The sequence below is a fragment of the Anser cygnoides genome, chromosome W (genome assembly GCF_040182565.1).
Source record: "Anser cygnoides isolate HZ-2024a breed goose chromosome W, Taihu_goose_T2T_genome, whole genome shotgun sequence".
NCBI classification, from domain to species: domain Eukaryota; kingdom Metazoa; phylum Chordata; class Aves; order Anseriformes; family Anatidae; genus Anser; species Anser cygnoides.
Genome location: NC_089911.1, coordinates 8,433,617 through 8,454,080, shown reverse-complemented (window position 1 = coordinate 8,454,080; position 20,464 = coordinate 8,433,617). Strand labels below are relative to the sequence as shown.

At 69.0% G+C, this 20,464-nt stretch overlaps 2 protein-coding genes across 5 annotated transcripts; one reads left to right on the top strand and one right to left on the bottom strand.

The window, feature by feature from the left end:
- Positions 1-2,171: 2,171 nt before the first annotated feature.
- On the top strand, positions 2,172-7,156 carry LOC136788802 (uncharacterized). Of its 4 annotated transcripts, XM_066987486.1 has the most exons (7): positions 2,172-2,301; positions 3,204-3,306; positions 4,210-4,349; positions 5,222-5,420; positions 6,206-6,905; positions 6,944-7,000; positions 7,059-7,156. In XM_066987486.1, the coding sequence occupies exons 1-5, from the start codon at positions 2,176-2,178 to the stop codon at positions 6,496-6,498; spliced, it is 861 nt and encodes a 286-aa protein (XP_066843587.1). In that variant the 5' UTR covers positions 2,172-2,175; the 3' UTR covers positions 6,499-6,905; positions 6,944-7,000; positions 7,059-7,156. The 4 variants fall into 4 exon arrangements, with proteins under 4 accessions (XP_066843587.1, XP_066843585.1, XP_066843588.1 ...); XM_066987484.1 differs by having other exon boundaries at positions 6,206-7,000; XM_066987487.1 differs by lacking the exon at positions 4,210-4,349 and having other exon boundaries at positions 6,206-7,000.
- Positions 7,029-18,317, bottom strand: LOC136788599 (transmembrane protein 143-like). The gene is made up of 10 exons (XM_066987162.1): positions 18,270-18,317; positions 15,822-16,011; positions 14,686-14,790; positions 13,109-13,378; positions 12,242-12,317; positions 11,616-11,646; positions 10,686-10,992; positions 9,116-9,290; positions 7,784-7,947; positions 7,029-7,268 (listed from the first exon to the last, which is right to left on the bottom strand). The coding sequence occupies exons 2-10, from the start codon at positions 16,008-16,010 to the stop codon at positions 7,029-7,031; spliced, it is 1,557 nt and encodes a 518-aa protein (XP_066843263.1). The 5' UTR covers position 16,011; positions 18,270-18,317.
- Between the last annotated feature and the right edge of the window lie 2,147 nt (positions 18,318-20,464).

Sequence of the window (20,464 nt, the reverse complement as noted above, 5' to 3'; positions counted from 1 at the left end):
TGCGCCCCCCACCCCCCAAATGCCCCCCCAGACCCCCCCAAGTGCCCCCCCAGCCCCCTTTGTACCCCCTAGCCCCCACCCCCCCCCCCCCCCCCAAGACACCCCAATTCCCCCCCAGCCCCCCAAATGCCCCCCAGGACCCCCAACCCCCTCCCCAGACCCCCCCCAATACCCCCACGTGACCCCAGCCCCCCCCCACGTGACCTCCCCCGCGCCCCCCCTCCCAGCCCCCCAGCGCCCCCCGAGCACCTCCGTCCCCCTCCGGCCGGTCACGTGACCGCGCCCCGCCGTTGCCATGGCCACCGCCGCCGCGTCCCGGAGGTGGGCGGGGCCATCGTCACGTGACCCGCCTCCTCCCCTCCGGCCCCGCCCACCGGCGGTTTTTCGGCGGGAAAGGGCGCGCCCGGTCACGTGACCCCCTCCCTTCCCGTTGCCACGGCGACCGCGGCGGGCGGATGTGGTCACGTGGGGCGGCCGCGCCCTGCGGGGGGAGGGGGGAACGGGGGTGAGGGGGGTGCCGCGACCAATCAGAGCCTGGGCGGCGCCCCGGCGTGCAGCCAATCAGCGGCGAGGCGATGCCGGGCGGGGCCCGGCGGCCTCAGCCAATCAGAGAACGGGGTGCAGATTCCCCCCCAAACCTCCGCGGCCAATCGGGACGGGGGATCCCAGCCTCGCAGCCAATCAGCGGCCGGGGCTGCGGGTGGGGCCTGGGGCCCTGCCCCATGGCTGCCCCATGGCTGCCCCATAGCGCCCCACAGTGCCCCATAGTGCCTAATGGCTGCCCCATAGCGCCCCATAGCACCCCATAGCTGCCCCACAGCGCCCCATAGAGCCCCATAGCGCCCCACAGCGCCCCATAGAGCTCCATAGCACCCCATAGAGCCTAATGGCTGCCCCATAGCGCCCCATAGCGCCCCATAGCTGCCCCATAGCGCCCCATAGCACCCTCTTTCTGCCCCATGGCTGCCCCACGGCCGCCCCATAGCGCCCCACAGTGTCCCCTGGCTGCCCCATAGCGCCCCAAACCCCCCTTCCCCCTTCCCCACAGCGCCCCACGGCTGCCCCCACACATCTGGGTCCCCCGCCCCACAGCACCCTATGGCTGCCCCTGCCCCACAGCGCCCCATTGCGCCCCATAGAACCCCACCCCCTCCCCAATCCCCTGCCCCACAGCGCCCCATAGCGCCCCAATGTCTGCTCCCCTGCCCCATAGCTGCCCCTAAACCCTCAGGTCCCCTGCCCCACAGCACCCCATAGTGCCCCATGGCTTCTCCCCTGCCCCATAGTGCCCCATAACTGCCCCAAACCCCCCACAACCCCCTGCCCCACAGCGCCCCACAGCGCCCCATAGCGCCCCATAGCGCCCCATAGCACCGCAACCCCCCTGCCCCATAGCACCCCATAGACCCGCTCGCCCCATAGCACCCCATAGCTGCCCCATAGTGCCCCATAGTGCCCCATAGTGCCCCATAGCGCCCCAACCCCCCCGCCCCATAGCACCCCATAGCCCCCCTCGCCCCATGACACCCCATACTGCCCCATAGCGCCCCATATCACCCCATAGCCCCCCGCCCCATATCACCCCATAGCCCCTTCTCCCCATAGCGCCCCATAGCGCCCCAACCCCCTCCACCCCATAGCACCCCATAGCGCCCCCTGCCCCACAGCGCCCCACAGCGCCCCAACCCCCCCGCCCCATAGCCCCCCCTGCCCCACAGCGCCCCACAGCGCCCCATAGCGCCCCAACCCCCCCTGCCCCATATCACCCCATAGCCCCCCCGCCCCATAGCGCCCCACAGCTCCCCCCCCGCGTTCCTGCCCCCCCCGGCCACGTGGGTGCCCCCCCCCCGTCCCCCCCCCGTCCCCGTCCCCACCCCGGACGCCCGAGGCCCTCCCGTGTGGGGCGGCTGCGGGTGCAACGGTTCGGGACGGCCCCGGCCCCCCCAACCCCCCCCCCCCCCCCCCAGGTCCGCCACCGGGACGGGGACCCCCAGCCCCAAAAATATGGGGGGGGGGGGGGGGGGCACGGGGGGGGGGGGGGCGCTTCGTTGCCCCCCCCAAAAAAAAACTCCGCCACATCTGGAAGCCATCGGGGAGGGCGGCGGCGGTGAAGGGGGGGGGGAAATGGGAGGGGGAATTGGGGGGGGGGGATGGAGGGGGGGAACGGGGGGTGAAATGGGGGGGGGCACTCAGGCTGTGCCCCCCCCCCCCAAAGAGGTCGCCATGAGTTTCCTGCTCTTCGCCGTCACGGCCCTCCACGTCTTCGTCCTCGTCCTCCTCTTCGTCGCCACCCTGGATAAGGTAGGGGCGCCCCCCCCGCCCCCCCCCGGACCCCCAACCCCCCAGCTCCCTGCCCCACAGCCTGCCCCATAGCGGGGGGGGGGGGGTCCTGGGGGGTTGGGACCCCCCCTCCCAGCATCCCACACCCTGCCCCATAGCGGGGGATCTATGGGGCGGGGGGATCTATAGGGTGGGGGCGCTCTATGGGGTGGGGGGATCTATGGGGCGGGGAGGATCTATGGGGGGGGTTATGGGGGGTCCTGCCCCCCCCCCGCCCCATAGCTGTGGGGCTCGGAGCAGATGCGACCCCCCCCCCCCCAGCCAGGCTGCGGCCCCATAGCGGGGGGATCTATGGGGCGGGGGCGGATCTATGGGGCGGGGGGGGGTCTATGGGGGGGGGGTTATGGGGGTCCTGCCCCATAGCCGTGGGGCTCGGAGCAGATGCGACCCCCCCCCCCTGCCGAGCTTTGACCCCACACAGGGGGGATCTATGGGGCGGGGACTATGTATGGGGGGGACTATGGGGGGGTTATGGGGGGGGGGGGGGGTTCCGCCCCACGTGGCCCCCCCCCCACCCCGCCCCATAGCCGTGGGGCTCGGAGCAGATGAGACCCCCCCCCCGGGGGGGGGATTCCCCTGCCGAGCTTTGGCCCCACAGAGGGGGGATCTATGGGGTGGGGGCGGATCTATGGGGCGGGGGGGGGTCTATGGGGGGGGGGGGGGTTATGGGGGGGGTTATGGGGGGTCCTGCCCCATAGCAGTGGGGCTCGGAGCAGATGCGACCCCCCCCCCCAGCCAGGCTGCGGCCCCATAGCGGGGGGCTCTATGGGGCGGGGGCGGATCTATGGGGCAGGGGGGGATCTATGGGGCGGGGGGGGGGGTCTATGGGGGTCCCGCCCCACGTGGCCCCCGTGCCCCCCCAGGCCTGGTGGGTGCTGCCGGACGGGCAGGCGGTGAACGTGTGGTACGACTGCGTCCTCCAGAACAGCACCGGCGGCTGGCTCTGCGCCAGCGTCTCCGACAGCCGTGAGGGGGGGGGGGAGCGCGGGGGGCACCGGGGGGGCACTGGGGGGCACCGGGGGGGGGTCGTGGGGTGGGGGTACCGGGGGGATGGGGTGGGGGGGTATGGGGGGGTATGGGGGATGTGAGGGGGGGGGAGGAATGCAGGGGGGCATGGGGGGGGCACCGGGGGGGCAGAGGGGGGCTCGGAGGGGGCACGGGGGGGTTACGGGGGATGTAGGGTGGGGGGAGGAATGGGAGGGGCACGGGGGGGCCATGGGGTGGGGGGCGCACGGGGGGGATGGGGTGCGGGGGGGATGGGGATGGGGGGGCATGGGGGACACAGCACCCATGGGGGGGCTGGGGGGTACGGGGGTTATGGGGGATGTGGGGGTTTGGGGGGGCGTGGGGGTGAAGGGGGGGCACAGGACGCACAGCACCCATGGGAGACGGGGGGCAGGTGCGGCAGGGTGGCACCTCTGACCTGTGTCCCCCCCCCCCCCCCCCATGTGCCCCTGTGCCCCCCATGTGCCCCCCCATCCCCATGTCCCCCCCATGCCCCAACACCCCCCCATGACCCCCCAATATTCCCCCCTAACCCCCCACACCCCCCTCACCGCCCCCACCCCCCCCCCTTTTTGCCCCCCATGCCCCCCCACCCCCATATCCCCCCCATATCCCCCCCATATCCCCCCCATATCCCCCCCACCCCCCCCTTTTGCCCCCACCCCCCCTTTTGCCCCCCATGCCCCACTCACCCCCCCATATCCCCCCCCATATCCCCCCACCCCCCCCTTTTTGCCCCCCACACCCCCATAACCCCCTCTTTTGCCCCCACCCCCCGTTTTTGCCCCCCCGTGCCCCCCTCACCCCCCCATCCCCCCCCCATGCCCCCCCCCCCTTTGTGCCCCCCCCGTTCTCGCCCCCCAGCGTGGCTGCGGGCGGTGCAGGCGCTGCTGGTGCTGGCGCTGCTCCTGTCCAGCGGCGCCTTCGCCCTCTTCGTGTGGCAGCTCCACGCCGCGCCCCGCGGGCGCCTCTTCGCCGCCTCGGGGGGGCCCAGCTGCTGGCCGGTACGCGGGGGCCCCCCCAGTTCGGGGGGGCACCTGGGGACCCCCACACCCGTATCCTTGGGGGGGCACCTGGGGACCCCCCCACACCCGTATCCTTGGGGGGGCACCTGGGGACCCACCCATACCCTCGGGGAGGGGGCACTTGGGGACCCCCCCACCCATATTCCTGGGGTGGGAGGTGGGGGGGGGCAGCTGGGGACCCCCACACCCAGATCCTCGGGGGGGCCTGGGGAACCCCCCCAGATCCCCCCATACCCCCTGACCCCCCGTCCCCTCGCCCCCCATACCCCCCCATGCCCCCCAACCCCCCATAACCCCACCCCCATACCCCCCAAACCCCCCGTCCCTCCCATAACTCCCCCATACCCCCCATACCCCCTATACCCCCCCATCCCATATACCCCCCAACCCCCCTGAGCCCCCCCGACCCCCTGTTACCCCCCCACCCCTATACCCCCTGACCCCCCATACCCCCCGTCCCCCACATAACCCCCCATACCCCCCCCATACCCCCTATACCCCCCCATCCCATATGCCCCCCTGACCCCCCCCCCCTGACCCCATATATCCCCTTGACCCCCCTTACCCCCCAACCCCATGACCCCCCATACCCCATGACCCCCTTGACCCCCCCTGACCCCCCTGACGCCCCCGACGCCCCCGACCCCATGACCCCCCAACCCCCTGACCCCCCCCTGACCCCATATACCCCCTGACCCCCCCCCCTGACCCCATGACCCCCCGACCCCATATACCCCCTGACCTCCCGACCCCATGACCCCCTGACCCCATATACCCCCCGACCCCCCCGACCCTCCCCCTGACCCCATATACCCCCTGACCCCCCCCCGACCCCCCCGCTGCCCCCCCAGGCGCGGCGGTGCTGGCGGCGGCGGTGCTGTTCGCGCTGCGGGGGCCCAGCCTGGCGGGGGGCGGGCGCCCCCCGGGGGCCACTTCGGGCACTGCTTCGCCCTCGCCTGGCTCAGCGCCGGCCTGGCCCTGGCCAGCGGCGTCACCTACGGGTGCCTGCGCAAACGGGACTGAGGGGACATCAGGGACATCGGGGTCACGGTGAGGGCACGGGGGCGGCGGGGGCAATGGGGGCGTTGGGGACATTGGGGTCATGGTGAGGGCACGGGGGCGGCGGGGGCAATGGGGGCGCTGGGGACATCGGGGGCGTTGGGGTCAATGGGGTCATTGGGGGCAATGGGGGCATCAGGGACATCGGGGTCACTGTGAGGGCACGGGGGCCGCGGGGGCACTGGGGGCGTTGGGGGCATTGGGGTCAATGGGGACATTGGGGTCACAGTGAGGGCACGGGGGCATTGGGGGCGTTGGGGACATCGGGGGCGTTGGGGTCAATGGGGTCATTGGGGGCAATGGGGACATTGGGGTCACAGTGAGGGCATGGGGTCATTGGGATCAATGGGGTCAATGGGGACATCGGGGACATTGGGGGCATTGGGGGCAATGGGGACATTGGGGTCACGGTGAGGGCACGGGGGCAATGGCGGCGTTGGGGACATTGGGGACGTCAAGGACATTGGGGTCAATGGGGACACTGGGGTCACAGTGAGGGCACGGGGGCATCAGGGGCAATGGGGACATTGGGGACATCGGGGGTGTTGGGGTCAATGGGGTCATTGGGAGCAATGGGGACATCGGGACATTGGGGTCACGGTGAGGGCAGGGGGGCATTGGGGTCAATGGGGTTGATGGGGTCATTGGGATCAATGGGGTCAATGGGGACATTGGGGGCATTGGGGTCAATGGGGACATTGGGGGCATTGGGGGCGTTGGGGACGTCAGGTCCCCTGTGATGTCACCAATGATGTCACCGATGATGTCACCAACAGCGTCCCCCATGGTGCCACCGATGATGCCACCGATGATGTCACCGATGACATCACCAATGGCGTCCCCAGCGAAGTCCCCAATGGCACCGCCAATGGTGTCACCAGTGGCGTCCCCCATGGCACCGGCCCAGCCCATGACATCACCGATGACATCACTGATGACGTCACTGATGGCGTCATCAGTGGCGTCTCTGATGACATCACCCACGCCATCACCCACATCACCAGTCTGGTCGATGACATCACTGATGACATCACCGATGACATCACCACATCACCAACGCGGCCGATGACATCACACGTGTCCCCAGCGTGGCCGATGACATCACCAGTGACATCACCACGTCACCAGCATGGCGGTGGCCTCCCCATCCCTCCCCCCAGGTGACATCATCACAGCACGGCCATGACATCATGGTGATGTCAGCGTGTCCCAGCTGATGGCGCTGGGTGTGACGTCATTGGCCGGGTGTGACGTCAGAGGGTGGGTGTGACATCAGAGGCCAGGTGTGATGTCATTGGCCGGGTGTGATGTCATTGGCCAGGTGTGACGTCATTGGCTGGGTGTGATGTCGTCATTGGCCAGGTGTGATGTCATTGGCCGGGTGTGATGTCATCGACCGGGTGTGATGTCATTGGCCAGGTGTGACGTCATTGGCCGGGTGTGATGTCATTGGCTGGGTGTGATGTCATTGGCCGGGTGTGATGTCATTGGCTGGGTGTGATGTCATCGGCCAGGTGTGATGTCATTGGCTGGGTGTGACGTCATCGGCCGGGTGTGATGTCATTGGCCGGGTGTGATGTCACACGTGGGGCTATGACATCATCGGCCGGGTGTGACGTCATTGGCCAGGTGTGATGTCACACGTGGGGCTATGACATCATTGGCCGGGTGTGACGTCAGCAGCTTGTCCCCGCCCCCGCGCAGAGCAATAAAGCCGGGTCCCGGAAGTGTGGGCGCAGTGGGGTCGGGGGGGGGCAGATTTGGGGCGCCTGGGGGGGGGCCTGGAGGTCCGGGGGGGTCCCAGGGGTCGGGGGGGCTTGGAGGGGTCTGGGGGTGGTCCTGGTAAGACGGAGGGGGGCATGGGGGGTCTTGGGGGAGCCCTGGGGGGTCCCGGGGGGTCCCCAGGGGCTTTGGGGGGGGTTCAGAGAGGGTGGGGGCATTGGAGGGGGGCCTGGGGGTCCCTGGGTGCACTGGGGGGTCAGGGGGGATATTGGGGGGGTCAGGGGGCAATGGGGGAGGGATCGGGGGTCCCTAGGGGCTGGGTGCGTTATGGGGGGGTCGGGGGGGTCCTGTGTGCATTGGGGGCGGGGTCAGGGGTCCCTGGGTGGATTTGGGGGGGGCAGGGGGGTCCCTGGGTGCGTTGGGGGAGGTCAGGGGGTAATGAGGGGGGTCAGAGGGAGGTGGGGACATTGGGGGGGGCCCTGGGTGAATTGGGGGGGTCGGGGGGGGGGTTTGGGGGGGGGCCCCCCCAGGCCGCAGCACACACACTCCCACGGCCACACCTCAGGGCCCTTTATTGCCCCCCTGTCCCTCGGTGCCGGGGGGGTCCCGGTGCCCGGGGGGGCTCCACGTGCCCTGGGGGGTCCCTTGGGTGCCGGGGGTCTCGTGGGGGCAGCCCCCTCGCCCAGGCTGCGCAGGCGGCCGCAGGCCCGCTGGGCCGGGAAGGCCAAGGCCAGGCCCAGGCGGCGCCGCAGCCAGGCCTCCACCTCCGTCCGCAGCCAGGCCTCGGCGGCCCCCCTGGGGAAAAACGGGGGGGTGAGGGGTCTGGGGGGGGCACGGGGTCCTACGGCCCCCCCCGACACGTCCCATGGGCGCCCACCCCCCTTTATGGCCCCCCGCACCCCATTGCGGCCTATGCGGAGGCCCGCAGCCAGGCCTTGGTGCCCCCCAGGGGGCAAAAAGGGGGGCAAAAAGGGGAAAAAGGGGGGGGTTAAGGGGTTTTGGGGGGGGCACGGGGTCCTACAGCCCCCCGACACATCCCATGGGCCCCCACCCCCCTTTATGGCCCCCACCCCATTGAGGCCTACACCCGCCCCCCCCCCATACCGCCCCATACCCCCCCATACCCCCACACCCCCTCATCCCCTCCAACCCCCCCATACCCCCCATGTCCCCCCCATCCCCCCCACCCCTTTTATCCCCCCGTAACCCCCCATACCCCCTTGTAACCCCCCCAGCCCCCCCCACCCCCCATACCCCCATCCCCCATTAACCCCTCCATGACCCCTGTAACCCCCCTGTAACCCCCCCATACCCCTCCAACCCCCACCCCCGACCCCCCTGACCCCCCCCCCCAGGCCCTGACCCCCCACCAGGCCCTGACCCCCCGACCCCCACCACCACCCCGTGCCCCCCACCCCCCATGCCCCCCCATCCCTTTCACACCCCTGTAACCCCCCCATGCCCCCCCCGTAACCCCCCCCCCCACACCCCTCCAACCCCCCCCCCGACCCCCCTGTCCCCCTGTGGCCCCCCCCGCCCTATGTCCCCCCCACCCCTTTCAACCCCCGTACCCCCCCCGTAACGCCCCCACACCCCTCCAACCCCCCGACCGCCCCCCCGACCCCCCCGACCCCCCCATCCCCCGTGACCCCCCACCCCCTATGTCCCCCCCACCCCTTTCACCCCCCCGTAACCCCCCCCATACCCCCCCTGTAACCCCCCCACACCCCTCCAACCCCCCCTCCAACCCCCACCCCCGACACCCCCCAATCCCCCCCCAGGCCCTGACCCCCCCGACCCCCCACACTCCCCCGTCCCCCCGTGCCCCCACACCCCCTATGTCCCCCCCACCCCTTTTATCCCCCCCATAACCCCCCCATACCCCCCCGTAACCCCGCCATACCCCTCCAACACCCCCTCCGACCCCCCCCCGACCCCCCCCCCCCCCCGTGCCCCCCCCGTACCGGCGGCGGGGGGGCAGCGCTGCAGGAAGCTGTGGGCCAGCAGCGCCTCCTTGGCGGCCTCATCCTGCGCCCGCCGCGTCAGCTCGGCCACCAGCGCCCCGTTGTGCGCGGTGCTGCGCCGGTACCGGCTGTGCGCCAGCTCCAGCGCCTGCACGTCCCGCCGGCGGGCGAAGGCCTGAGCGCCAGAGGCGTCGTGGGGGGCACCCGTGGGTGCTCACAGCACCCGCGCGGCGCCCTCAGCACCCAAACGGCACCCGCACTGCACCCACAGCACCCGCACGGTACCTGCGTTGCATTTACATTGCACCCATGGAGCACCCATGGGTGCTCACAGCACCCACGGAGCACCCACAGCACCTGCACAGCACCCATGAGTGCCCACAGCACCCTCAGCACCCACACGGCACCCGCACTGCACCCACAGCACCCGCACTGCACCTGCGTCGCGAGCACACAGCACCCACGTTGCATCTGCGTTGCACCCGAACAGCGCCCATGGGCGTCCACAGCACCTGCACAGCACCCGTGGGTGCTCACAGCACCCTCAGCACCCATACGGCACCCGCACAGCACCTGCATCGCGTGCGCACAGCACCCACGTTGCATCTGCGATGCACCCGAACAGCGCCCATGGGCGTCCACAGCACCTGCACAGCACCCGTGGGTGCTCACAGCACCTGCACAGCACCCGTACGGCACCCGCACAGCACCCTCAGCACCCACACGGTACCCGCATTGCATCTGCACAGCACCCATGGAGCACCTGCATTGCATCTGCATTGCACCCACGGAGCACCCATGGGTGCTCACAGCACCCACGGAGCACCCACAGCACCCGCACAGCACCCATGGGTGCTCACAGCACCCTCAGCACCCGTATGGCACCTGCACAGCACCCACACAGCACCCGCACTGCACCTGTGCTGCGAGCGCACAGCACCCACGTTGCATCTGCGCTGCACCCAAACAGCACCCATGGGCGCCTTCCCCACCACCCCTTCCCCACCCGCTCCCTTCCCCCCACCCCCTCCCCGTCCCCCCACCCCTCCCCCACCCCTACCCCCTCCCCACCCTCCTACCCCCTCCCTTCCCCCCACCCCCTCCCCCAACCCTCCCCTCCCCCCACCGCCCTCCCCCACCCCCTCCCTTCCCCCACCACCCCTCTCCCCTCCCCACCACCCCACTCACCCCTCCCCTCCCCATGCCCCCACCCCCTCCCTCACCCCTCCCCCACCCCCACCCCCTCCCCTCCCCCACCACCCCCTCCCTCCCCCACCACCCCCTCCCCGTCCCCCCCACCCCTCCCCCCACCCCCCTCCCCCACCCCCTCCCTTCCCCCACCACCCCCTCCCTCCCCACCACCGCTCTCACCCCTCCCCTCCCCACCCCCCCTTCCCCACCCTCCTACCCCCTCCCCTCCCCCCACCCCCTTCTCCACCCCCCTCCTTCACCCCCCACCCCCCTTCCCCCCTCGCCCCCACCCCCAACCCCCTCCCCTCCCCCCACCCCCACCCTCTCCCCTCCCCCACCACCCCTCCCCTCCCCCCCTCCCTGCCCCCCCCCAGCCCACCTTGGAGCCCCGCATGGCCATGAGGGCGGCGAAGCCGAGCAGCAGGGCGGTGGCGCCCACCTTGAGGTCGGTGAGCAGCACCATGCCCACGTTGAGGAAGAGGAGCAGCCCCGAGGCCGCCAGCCCCAGGTGCAGGCGGGCGCGCTGCAGCCCCGGGGTGCGCAGGCGGACGCGGGGCAGGAGCAGCTCCAGCGCCTCCAGGGGCACCTCCTTGAAGGCCTTGAGCACCAGGCGGGCGCCCCGAGGCCGAGCCACCACCACCACGCGGCGGAAATAGCGCCTGGGGGGCACGGGGGGGGGACGGTGGGGCGGGGGGGGGGGCAGGCCCCACAACAAGGAGACGCGGGCGCGGCGGCGAACCCGAAGGAGCCCCAAAGGCCCCGAGGCGGGAGGCCCAAAATCCCCCCCGGGAGCCCCTGTCCCAACCCAAGGCCCAGAAACACCAAAAAACACACAAAAAAAACAACAAGAAACCCCAAATTCCCTGGCCCCGAGACCCAGAAACACCAAAAAACACCAAAGGAACCCAAATCCCTGACCCAGAGACCCAGAAACACCAAAAAACCCCAAAGGAACTCAATTTCCCTGGCCCGGAGACCCAGAAACACCAAAAAACCCCAAAGGAACCCAAATCCCTGACCCAGAAACACCAAAATCCCACAAAGGAACCCAAATCCCCTGGCCCGGAGACCCAGAAACACCAAAAAACACCAAAAAAAGCCAAATCCCTGACCCAGAAACACCAAAAACCCCAAAGGAACCCAAATCCCTGACCCAGAAGCAGCAAAATCCCACAAAGGAACCCAAATCCCACAAGACGGGGACCCAGAAATGCCAAAAGTAAACCCAAAGGAACCCAAATCTCTAACCCCAGAAACACCAAAAACCCCAAAGGAACCCAAATCCCTGACCCAGAGACCCAGAAACACCAAAAAACCCCTCCTATAGCCCCGGGACCCCCCCAGGGACCCCCGTATCCCTCCCATATCCACCCCAGGACCCCCCATATCCCCCCAGGACCCCCCCAGGATCCCCATTTCCCCCCAGCCCCCCCATATCCCCCCAAGACCCCCTCATATGGCTTCAGGACCCCCATATCCCCCCCAGGACCCCCCCAGGACCCCCATATCCCCCCAGGACCCCCCCCAGGACCCCCATATCCCCCCAGGACCCCCCCCCAGGACCCCCATATCCCCTCCAGGAACCCCTCATATGGGTCCAGGACCGTCCTAGGACCCCCATATCCCCCCATATCCCCCCCAGGACCCCCAGACCCTCTAGGACCCCCATATCCCCGCCAGGACCCCCCTCATATGGGTCCAGGACCCCCAAGGACCCCCATATCCCCCCCATATCCCCCCCAGGACCCCCCCAGGACCCCCCAGGACCCCCATACCCCCCATATCCCCCCATATCCCCCAGGACCCCCCAGGACCCCCCAGGACCTCTCCAGGACCCCCCCCCCAGGACCCCCGTTTCCCCCAGCCCCCATCGCCCCCCCTTGCCTGTGGGGGTGGGCGGGGGCGCGGGCGAACCAGCGGCGGGGGGGCGGGGGGTGTCGGGCAGGGGTCCCACGCGCTGCCCCAGCGCCCAGAACTGGATCTCCTCGTACTCGGCCAGGTCCACCGAGACCTGGGGGGCACGGGGGGTCGGGGGGGGCATGGGGGGGGTGGGGGGGCCATGGGGGGGGTCAGAAGGAGGGGGTAGGGGGGTTGGGGGGCGGGGGGGGCTGGAGGGGGCTAACGGGGGGCTATGGGGGGTCTGGAGGGGTTATGGGGGTTCTATGGGGGGTTATGGGGGGTCTATGGGGTTTTGGGGGGGGCGGAGTAGGGGTCGGGGGGGCTAATGGGGGTTATGGGGAATCTGGGGGGCTATGGAGGGGTTGGGGGTCTCAGGGGGGTCTATGGGGGTTCTGGGGGTCTCAGGGGGGTCTATGGGGGTTCTGGGGGTCTAAGGGGGTCTATGGGGGTTCTGGGGGGGTCTCAGGGGGGTCTGTGGGGGTTCTGGGGGGGGGTCTGGGGGGTCTGTGGGGGCAGAGTGGGGCTCTGGGGGGGTTAAGGGGTCTATGGGGGGTTACGGGGGGTCTGGGGGGGCTATGGGGGATCTGGGGGGGGCTATGGGGTGTCTACGGGGGGTTACGGGGTTCTGGGGGTTTTATGGGGGGCTCTGGGGGGTGTCAATAGGGGGTGGGGGGGTCTGGGGAATTATTGGGGGTCTGGGGGCTTTGGGGGGGCACAGCGGGGATCTGGGTGGTCCCGTGAGGCCACGGGGGGGCCAGCGTGACCCCCCCCCAGATTTGGGCCTGCCTGGGGGTGCCCGTTACGACCCACGGAAGGGGGGGCTCCGGGATGGGGGATCCCAAGGGGGGGGAGGTCCAGAATTTGGGGGGGGGAACACCCAAATGCGCCCCCCCCCGCAATTACCTGCACCTCGTCCAGGGGGTGCTGCACCAGGAGGGCGAAGGCGATGGCGGCGTCGGGCAGCCGCTGGAAGTTGGCCTCGGCCAGCAGCGGGGCCAGCGCGGCCACCACGCGCCGCTCGCGCCGCCCCACGGCGGCCCCCTGCCCCACGGCGGCCCCCTGCCCCACGGCGGCCCCCTGCCCCACGGCGGCCCCGGGGTCCCCGCCGAGGGCCCGCAGCTCCCCCAGGCTCCCCACGGTGTCGCGGTCGGGGTCGATGGGGCCGTAGAGAGCCTGTGGGGCGGGGAGGCTTGGGAGCGCCCCATAGCGCCCCATAGCACCCCATAGCACTGCCCCATAGCGACCCACAGTGCCCCATAGCGCCCCATAGCACCCCATTGCACCCCATAGCGCCCCATAGCGCTGCCCTATAGCGACCCACAGTGCCCCACGGTGCTGCCCCTTAACGCCCCGTAGCGACCCGTAGCGCTGCTCCATAGTGCCCCATAGCACCCCATTGCGCCCCATAGCGTCCCATAGTGCTGCCCCATAGCACCCCATAACGACCCATAGCACTGCCCCATAGTGCCCCATAGAGACCCATAGCGCTGCCCCATAGCACCCCATAGCACCCCATAGCGCCCCACAGTGCCCCATAGCGCCCCATAGTGCCCCATAGAGCCACCCCATAGCGCCTTGTAGCGCCTCACAGCACCCCATAGTGCCCCACGGTGCCCCATAGTGCTGCCCCATAGTGCCCCATAGCACCCCACAGTGCCCCATAATGCCCCATAGCACCCCACAGTGATAATGCCCCATAGACATAGCACCCCATAGCGTCCCACAGTGCCCTGTAGTGCTGCCCCATAGCACCCCACAGTGCCCCATAGCGCCCCATAGTGCCCCATAGAGCCACCCCATAGCGCCTTGTAGCGCCTCACAGCACCCCATAGTGCCCCTAAGTGCCCCATAACGACCCATAGCACCCCATAGCGATGCCCCCTAGCACCCCATAGTGCCCCACAGTGCCCCATAGTGCTGCCCCTTAACACCCCATAGTACTGCCCCATAGCACTCTGTAGCACCCCATAGCACCCCACAGCGCCCCATAGCGCCCCATAGTACTGCCCCATAGCACTCTGTAGCACCTCACAGCACCCCACAGCACCCCATAGCGCCCCATAGCACCCCACAGCACCCCGTAGCGCCCCATAGCGCCCCATAGCACCCCACAGCACCCCATAGCACCCCCCAGCGCCCCATAGCACCCCACAGCACCCCATAGCACCCCACAGCACCCCATAGCACCCCCCAGCGCCCCATAATACTGCCCCATAGCACCCCACAACACCCCACAGCACCCCATAGCGCCCCACAGCACCCCATAGCGCCCCATAGCACCCCACAGCACCCCATAGCGTCCCATAGCGCCCCATAGCGCCCCACAGCACCCCATAGCACCCCACAGCACCCCACAGCGCCCCACAACACCCCACAGCACCCCATAGCGCCCCATAGCACCCCCAGCGCCCCCCAGCGCCCCATAGCACCCCCCAGCACCCCATAGCGCCCCCCGGCGCCCCCCCGCGCCCCGGCCCCACCTGCAGGTGCTCGTGCAGGCGCTGGTAGCGCGGCTGCAGGGCCCGGTCCAGGCGGGCGGCGAAGGTCAGGAAGGAGGCGCGGGACCCCCCCGAGGGGTGGAACTCCTGGGGGCGGGGGGGGGGACACTGGGGGGACCCTGTCCCCTTGTCCCCGTGTCCCCGTGTCCCTGCATCCCCATGTCCCCGTGACCCCATGTCCCCAGGTGACCCCCCTGTCCCCATATCCCCATGTCCCCGTGGCCCCATGTCCCTGTGACCCCATGTCCCCAGGTGACCCCCCTGTCCCCATATCCCCATGTCCCCATGACCCCATGTCCCTGTGACCCCATGTCCCCATGTCCCCAGGTGACCCCTTGTCCCCATGTCCCCCCTGTCCCCGCACATCCCCATCTCCTGGTACCCCCCGGTCCCCCTGTCCCCAGTGTCCCCATCCCCAATGTCCCCACGTCCCCCTGTCCCCCCTGTCCCCAATGTCCCCAAATCCCCATCCACATCCCCCTGTCCCCGATGTCCCCACCGATGTCCCCCTGTCCCCAAAGTCTCCATTGAGGTCCCCCTGTCCCCAGTGGCCCCTGTCCCCAAATCCCCATCCATATCCTAATGACCCCAATGTCCCCATGTCCCCAATGTCCCCACGATCCCCGACTCTATCCCAATGTCCCCAGTGTCCCCCTGTCCCCACCAGTGTCCCCAGTGTCCCCAGTGTCTCCCTGTCCCCACCGATGTCCCCAATGTCCCCAGTGTCCCCATATCCCTGTATCCCCATCCATGTCCCCCTGCCCCCCCATCCCCAATGCCCCCAAATCCCCCTCCCTATCCCAACGTCCCCATATCCCCCTCTCTATCCCAATGCCCCCAGTGTCCCCAGTGCCCCCCTGTCCCCACCGATGTCCCCAATGTCCCCAACGTCCCCATATCCCCATCCCTATCCCAGTGTCCCCAGTGTCCCCATTTCCCTGTATCCCCATCCATGTCCCCCTGCCCCCCCGTCCCCAACGTCCCCAAATCCCCCTCCCTATCCCAACGCCCCCAGTGTCCCCAGTGTCCCCCTGTCCCCACCAGTGTCTCCAGTGTCCCCAGTGTCCCCCCGTCCCCACGGATGTCCCCAGCGTCCCCAGTGTCCCCAGCGCCCTCACGGCCAGCAGCAGCCCCCGCAGCTGCTCCTTGGAGAGGGGCACGAAGCTGTCCCGGAACTCCTGCTCCCAGCCCGGGGGCTCGAGGGGCCGGGGGCGCCGCTTGGCCCGGGCCAGCTCGGCCACCAGCGAGGCCACCGCGCGCCGCGGGGCGGCCACCAGCACCCGGCGCCGGGCCACCGCGCGCAGCATCCTGCACGAGGCGGGCGGCGTCACGCTGACGTCACCGCGATGATGTCACCCGCGACGTCGCCGCGGCGTCACGCTGAGGTCAGGCAGGGGGCGCGCGGCGCGTGCACGGGGGGACGAGAGGGCGCGAGGGGGGATGCGGGGAGCAAAGGGTGCACAGGGTGCAAGGAGGGGTGCAACGCGGGGTGCAATGCGGGGTGCACAGGGTGCACAGGGTGCACAGGGTGCAATGCAGGGTGCAATGTGGGGTGCAAAGTGTGCAAGGTGGGGTGCAATGCATGATGCAATGTGGGGTGCACAGGGTGCAAAGCTGGGTGCAATGCTGAGTGCACAGGTTGCAATGCGGGGTGCAGTGTGGGCTGCAATGCAGGGTGCACAGGGTGCAAAGGGTGCAATGCTGTGTGCAATGCAGGGTGCAATGCAGGATGCAAACGGTGCAATGCAGGGTGCAGCGTGGGGTGCACAAAGTGCAAGGTAGGGTGCACAGGGTGCAACGTGGGGTGCAACGCTGGGTGCAAAGCTGGGTGCAATGCAGGGAGCACAGCGTGCAAAGGGTGCAATGCGGGGTGCAATGCAGGGTGCAATGTGGGGTGCACAGAGTGCAAGGCAGGGTGCACAGGGTGCAAAGGCTGCAAGGCGTGGTGCAATGTAGGGTGCACAGGCTGCAGTGCAGCGCGCAGTGCAAGGTGCACAGGGTGCAATGCTGGGTGCAGGGCTGGGTGCGCTGCAGGCTGCAAGGTGAGGCCCACGAGGTGCAGTGCGGGGTGCGACACGGGGGCAATGCAGGGTGCAGCACAGCTGCAACGCGGGGCACCCCAGGTGCAATGCGGGGGCAATGCAGGTGCAGCACAGCTGCAACGCGGGGCGCACTGCAGGGTGTACAGGGTTTAACGCAGGACGCAACACAGGGTGCAACAAGCGCAGCACAGGGGCACTGGGTGCGATGCAGGGTGCAACGAGGGGTGTGGTGCAGAATGCAACGCAAGGCGCAACAAGCGCAGCACAGGTGCCCTGCACGCAACGCGCAGTGCAGCAGGTGTGATGCAGAGTGCACAGGGTGCAGGGGGTGCAACGCCGGGTGCAAGGGGTGCATTGTGGTGTGCAGGGCTGCAGTGCAGGGGGCGATACTGAGCGCAATGGGGGGTGCAATGCAGATCGTGCAGGGTGCAATGCAGGGCACGGGGGGGTGTAACACAGACTGCAATGCCGGGTGCAACGCAGGTTGCAGGGGGTGCAATGCCAGGTGCAATGCAGGGTGCTGGGGGTGCAATGCAGATTGCAATGCAGGTGACAGGAGTCACAGTGCCCGTTGCAATGCAGGGTGCTGAGGGTGCAATGCCATTTGCAATGCAGGTTGCTCAGGGTGATAGGCAGGGTGCAATGCCAGTTACTCAGGGTGCAATGCCCAGTGCAAAGCCAGTTGCAATGTCAGTTGCAGGAGGTGCAATGTCAGTTGCTCGGGGTGCAATGCCGGGCGCAATGCAGGTTGCTCAGGGTGCAATACCAGGTGCAATGCAGGGTGCTGCGGGTGCAATGCCAGTTGCAAAGCACGTTGCTCAGGGTGCAATGCAGGGTGCAATGCCAGTTACTCAGGGTACAGTGCCAGTTGCAATGCCGGTTGCAATGTCTGTTGCAGGAGGTGCAATGTCAGTTGCTCAGGGTGCAATGCCGGGTGCAATGCAGGTTGCTCAGGGTGCAATGCCGGGTGCAATGCGGGGTGCTGAGGGTGCAATGCCATTTGCAATGCAGGTTGCTCAGGGTGATAGGCAGGGTGCAATGCCAGTTACTCAGGGTACAGTGCCAGTTGCAATGCAGGTCACAGGGGTTGCAATGCAGGGTGCAATGCCTGTTACTCAGGGCGCAATGCCAGTTGCAATGCCCGTTGCAACGCAGGTCACAGGGGTTGCAATGCCAGGTGCAATGTCAGTTGCAGGAGGTGCAGTGTCAGTTGCTCGGGGTGCAATGCCGGGTGCAATGCGGGGTGCTGCGGGTGCAATGCCAGTTGCAAAGCAGGTTGCTCAGGGTGCAATGCAGGGTGCAATGCCAGTTACTCAGGGTGCAATGCTCGGTGCAATGTCAGTTGCAGGGGTTGCAATGCCGGGTGCAATGCCCGTTGCAACGCAGGTCACAGGGGTTGCAATGCCGGGTGCAGTGTCAGTTGCTCGGGGTGCAATGCCGGGTGCAACGCGGGGTGCAGGGGGTGCAATGCCGGGCGCAGGGGGTGCAATGCCGGTCGCTAGCGCGCCCCCCGCCCCCCCTGACCTGCCGCCCGCCGCTGACTTTGGCCCCGCGCGTGCGCGCCCGGCCCGGCCCCGCCCCCGCCCCCACCCCGCGCCTGCGCCCCGCGCCCGGGGGCGTGGCCAGAGCGCACCGCGCCTGCGCGGGCCCCGCCCCCGCCGCCAGAAAGGGCGGGAAGGGAAAAGGCGGGAAAGGGGCGGGGGGGGAGGGGGCGTCGTGGGGGGGAGGTGCGATGGGGGGGGGGAGGTGCGATGGGGGGCAATAAATGGGGGCTGGGGGCCTTAAAAGGGGGTCAGGAGCCTAAAAATTGGGTCTGGGGGCAACAAAAGGGGTCTGGGGGCAACAAAAATGGGGCAGGATCCCATAAAATTGGGTCTGGGGGCCAGAAAATGGCGGTTGGGCCTATAAATGGGGCCTGGGGGCAATAAAATGGGTCTGGGGGCAATAAATGGGGTCTGGGGGCAATGAAAATGGGGTCAGGATCCGATTAATTGGGTCTGGGGGCCGTAAAATGGTGTTTGGGACCTACAAATGGGGTCTGGGGCAACAAAAATGGGGGCAGGGTCCCATAAAATTGGGTCAGGATCCTATAAATTGGGTCTGGGGGCAACAAATGGGGCCTGAGGGCAATAGAAATGGGGCAGGGGGCAATAAATGGGGTCTGGGTCCCATAAAATTGGGTCTGGGTCCCGTAAAAATGGGTCTGGGGGCAATAAATTGTGTCTGGGGGCCATACAATTGTGTTGGGGCCCTGTAAATGGGGCCTGGGGGCAATAAATGGGGGCAGGGTCCCACAGAACTGGGCCCGGGTCCCACCGCGGCTGCCCCACATCCCTGCCCCCCATATCCCCCCCAGCCAGCCCCACCCCCCCGCCCCATAAGTGCCCCCCCAGGAGCCTCCCTGCCCCATAAGAGCCCCCCAGCTGCCCCCCAACCGCCCCCCCTGCCCCATAACTGCCCCCCCCGGGGGCCTTCCTGCCCCATAACTGCCCCCTTGGGGGCCTTCCTGCCCCATAACTGCCCCCCCAGCTGCCCCCCCCGCCCCATGTTGACAGCAGCGGTGCTGCCGGGGGGAGGGGCCAAGCGGTGGCCACGCCCCCTCCTCCTCGGCCACGCCCCCACCGGGAGGGGAGGGGGGGAGGGAGCTGGGAGGGGGCTGCACCGGCCCGGGCGTGCAAGGGGGGGGGGGGGGAGCATGTGCAAGGGGTGTGTGTGTGCAAGGGGGGGGTTGTACAGGTGTGTGCATGTGCAAGGTGGGGGGGGGTGCAAGGGGGGGTGGGTGTGCGAGGAGAGTGGGTGTGCAAGGGGGTGAGCGTGCGAGGGGTGCAAGTGTGCAAGGGGGGTGTGTGTGTGCAAGGAGTGTGTGTGCAAGGGGGTGAGTGTGTGAGGGGTGCAAGTGTGCAAGGGGGGGTGTGTGTGCAAGGGGGTGAGTGTGCGAGGGGTGCAAGTGTGCAAGGGGTGTGTGTGTGTGTGCAAGGGGGGGTGTGTGTGCAAGGAGAGTGGGTGTGCAAGGGGGTGAGCGTGCGAGGGAGTGAGTGTGAAAGGGGTGCAAGTGTGCAAGGGGTGTGTGCGTGTGTGTGCACGTGCAAGGGGCACGAGTGCCAGAAGCAGATGTGTGCAACAGGTGCGTGTGCAAGGGGTGTGTGTGTGTGTGTGTGCGCATAGCGGCGCGCGTGTGCAACAGGTGCGCGTGCGCAAGGGGTGCGTGTGCACGTGCGTGCGTGCACAGGGGTGCACGGGCACGCCGGCGTCGGTGCCGGAGCCTGTCCGTCTGTCCGTCCGTCCGTCTGCCTGTCCCATCTGTCCCTCCATCCGTCCGTCTGTCCGTCCGTCCGTCTGCCTGTCCCATCTGTCCCTCCATCCGTCCGTCTGTCTGTCCGTCTGTCCCCCCCCCCCCGTCCCTCTGTCCGTCCGTCCGTCCGTGTCCGTCCGTCCTGCCCGTCTGCGTGGCCGTCTGTCCGTCCGTCCGCCCGCCTGCCGCACCTCCCTGTCCGTCTGTCCGTCCGTCTGTCCGCCCGCGTCTCCGTCCGTCCGTCTGGCTTTCCGTCTTCCTGCCTGTCCGTCTGTCCGTCCGTCTGTCCGTCCGTCTGTCCGCCCGTGTCTCCGTCCGTCTGGCTTTCCGTCTTCCTGTCTGTCCGTCTGTCCGTCCGTCTGTCCAAGCTCCCAGCTGTCCGTCCGTCTGTCCGTCCGTCTCGCCACCCCCTTGTCCGTCCGTCTGT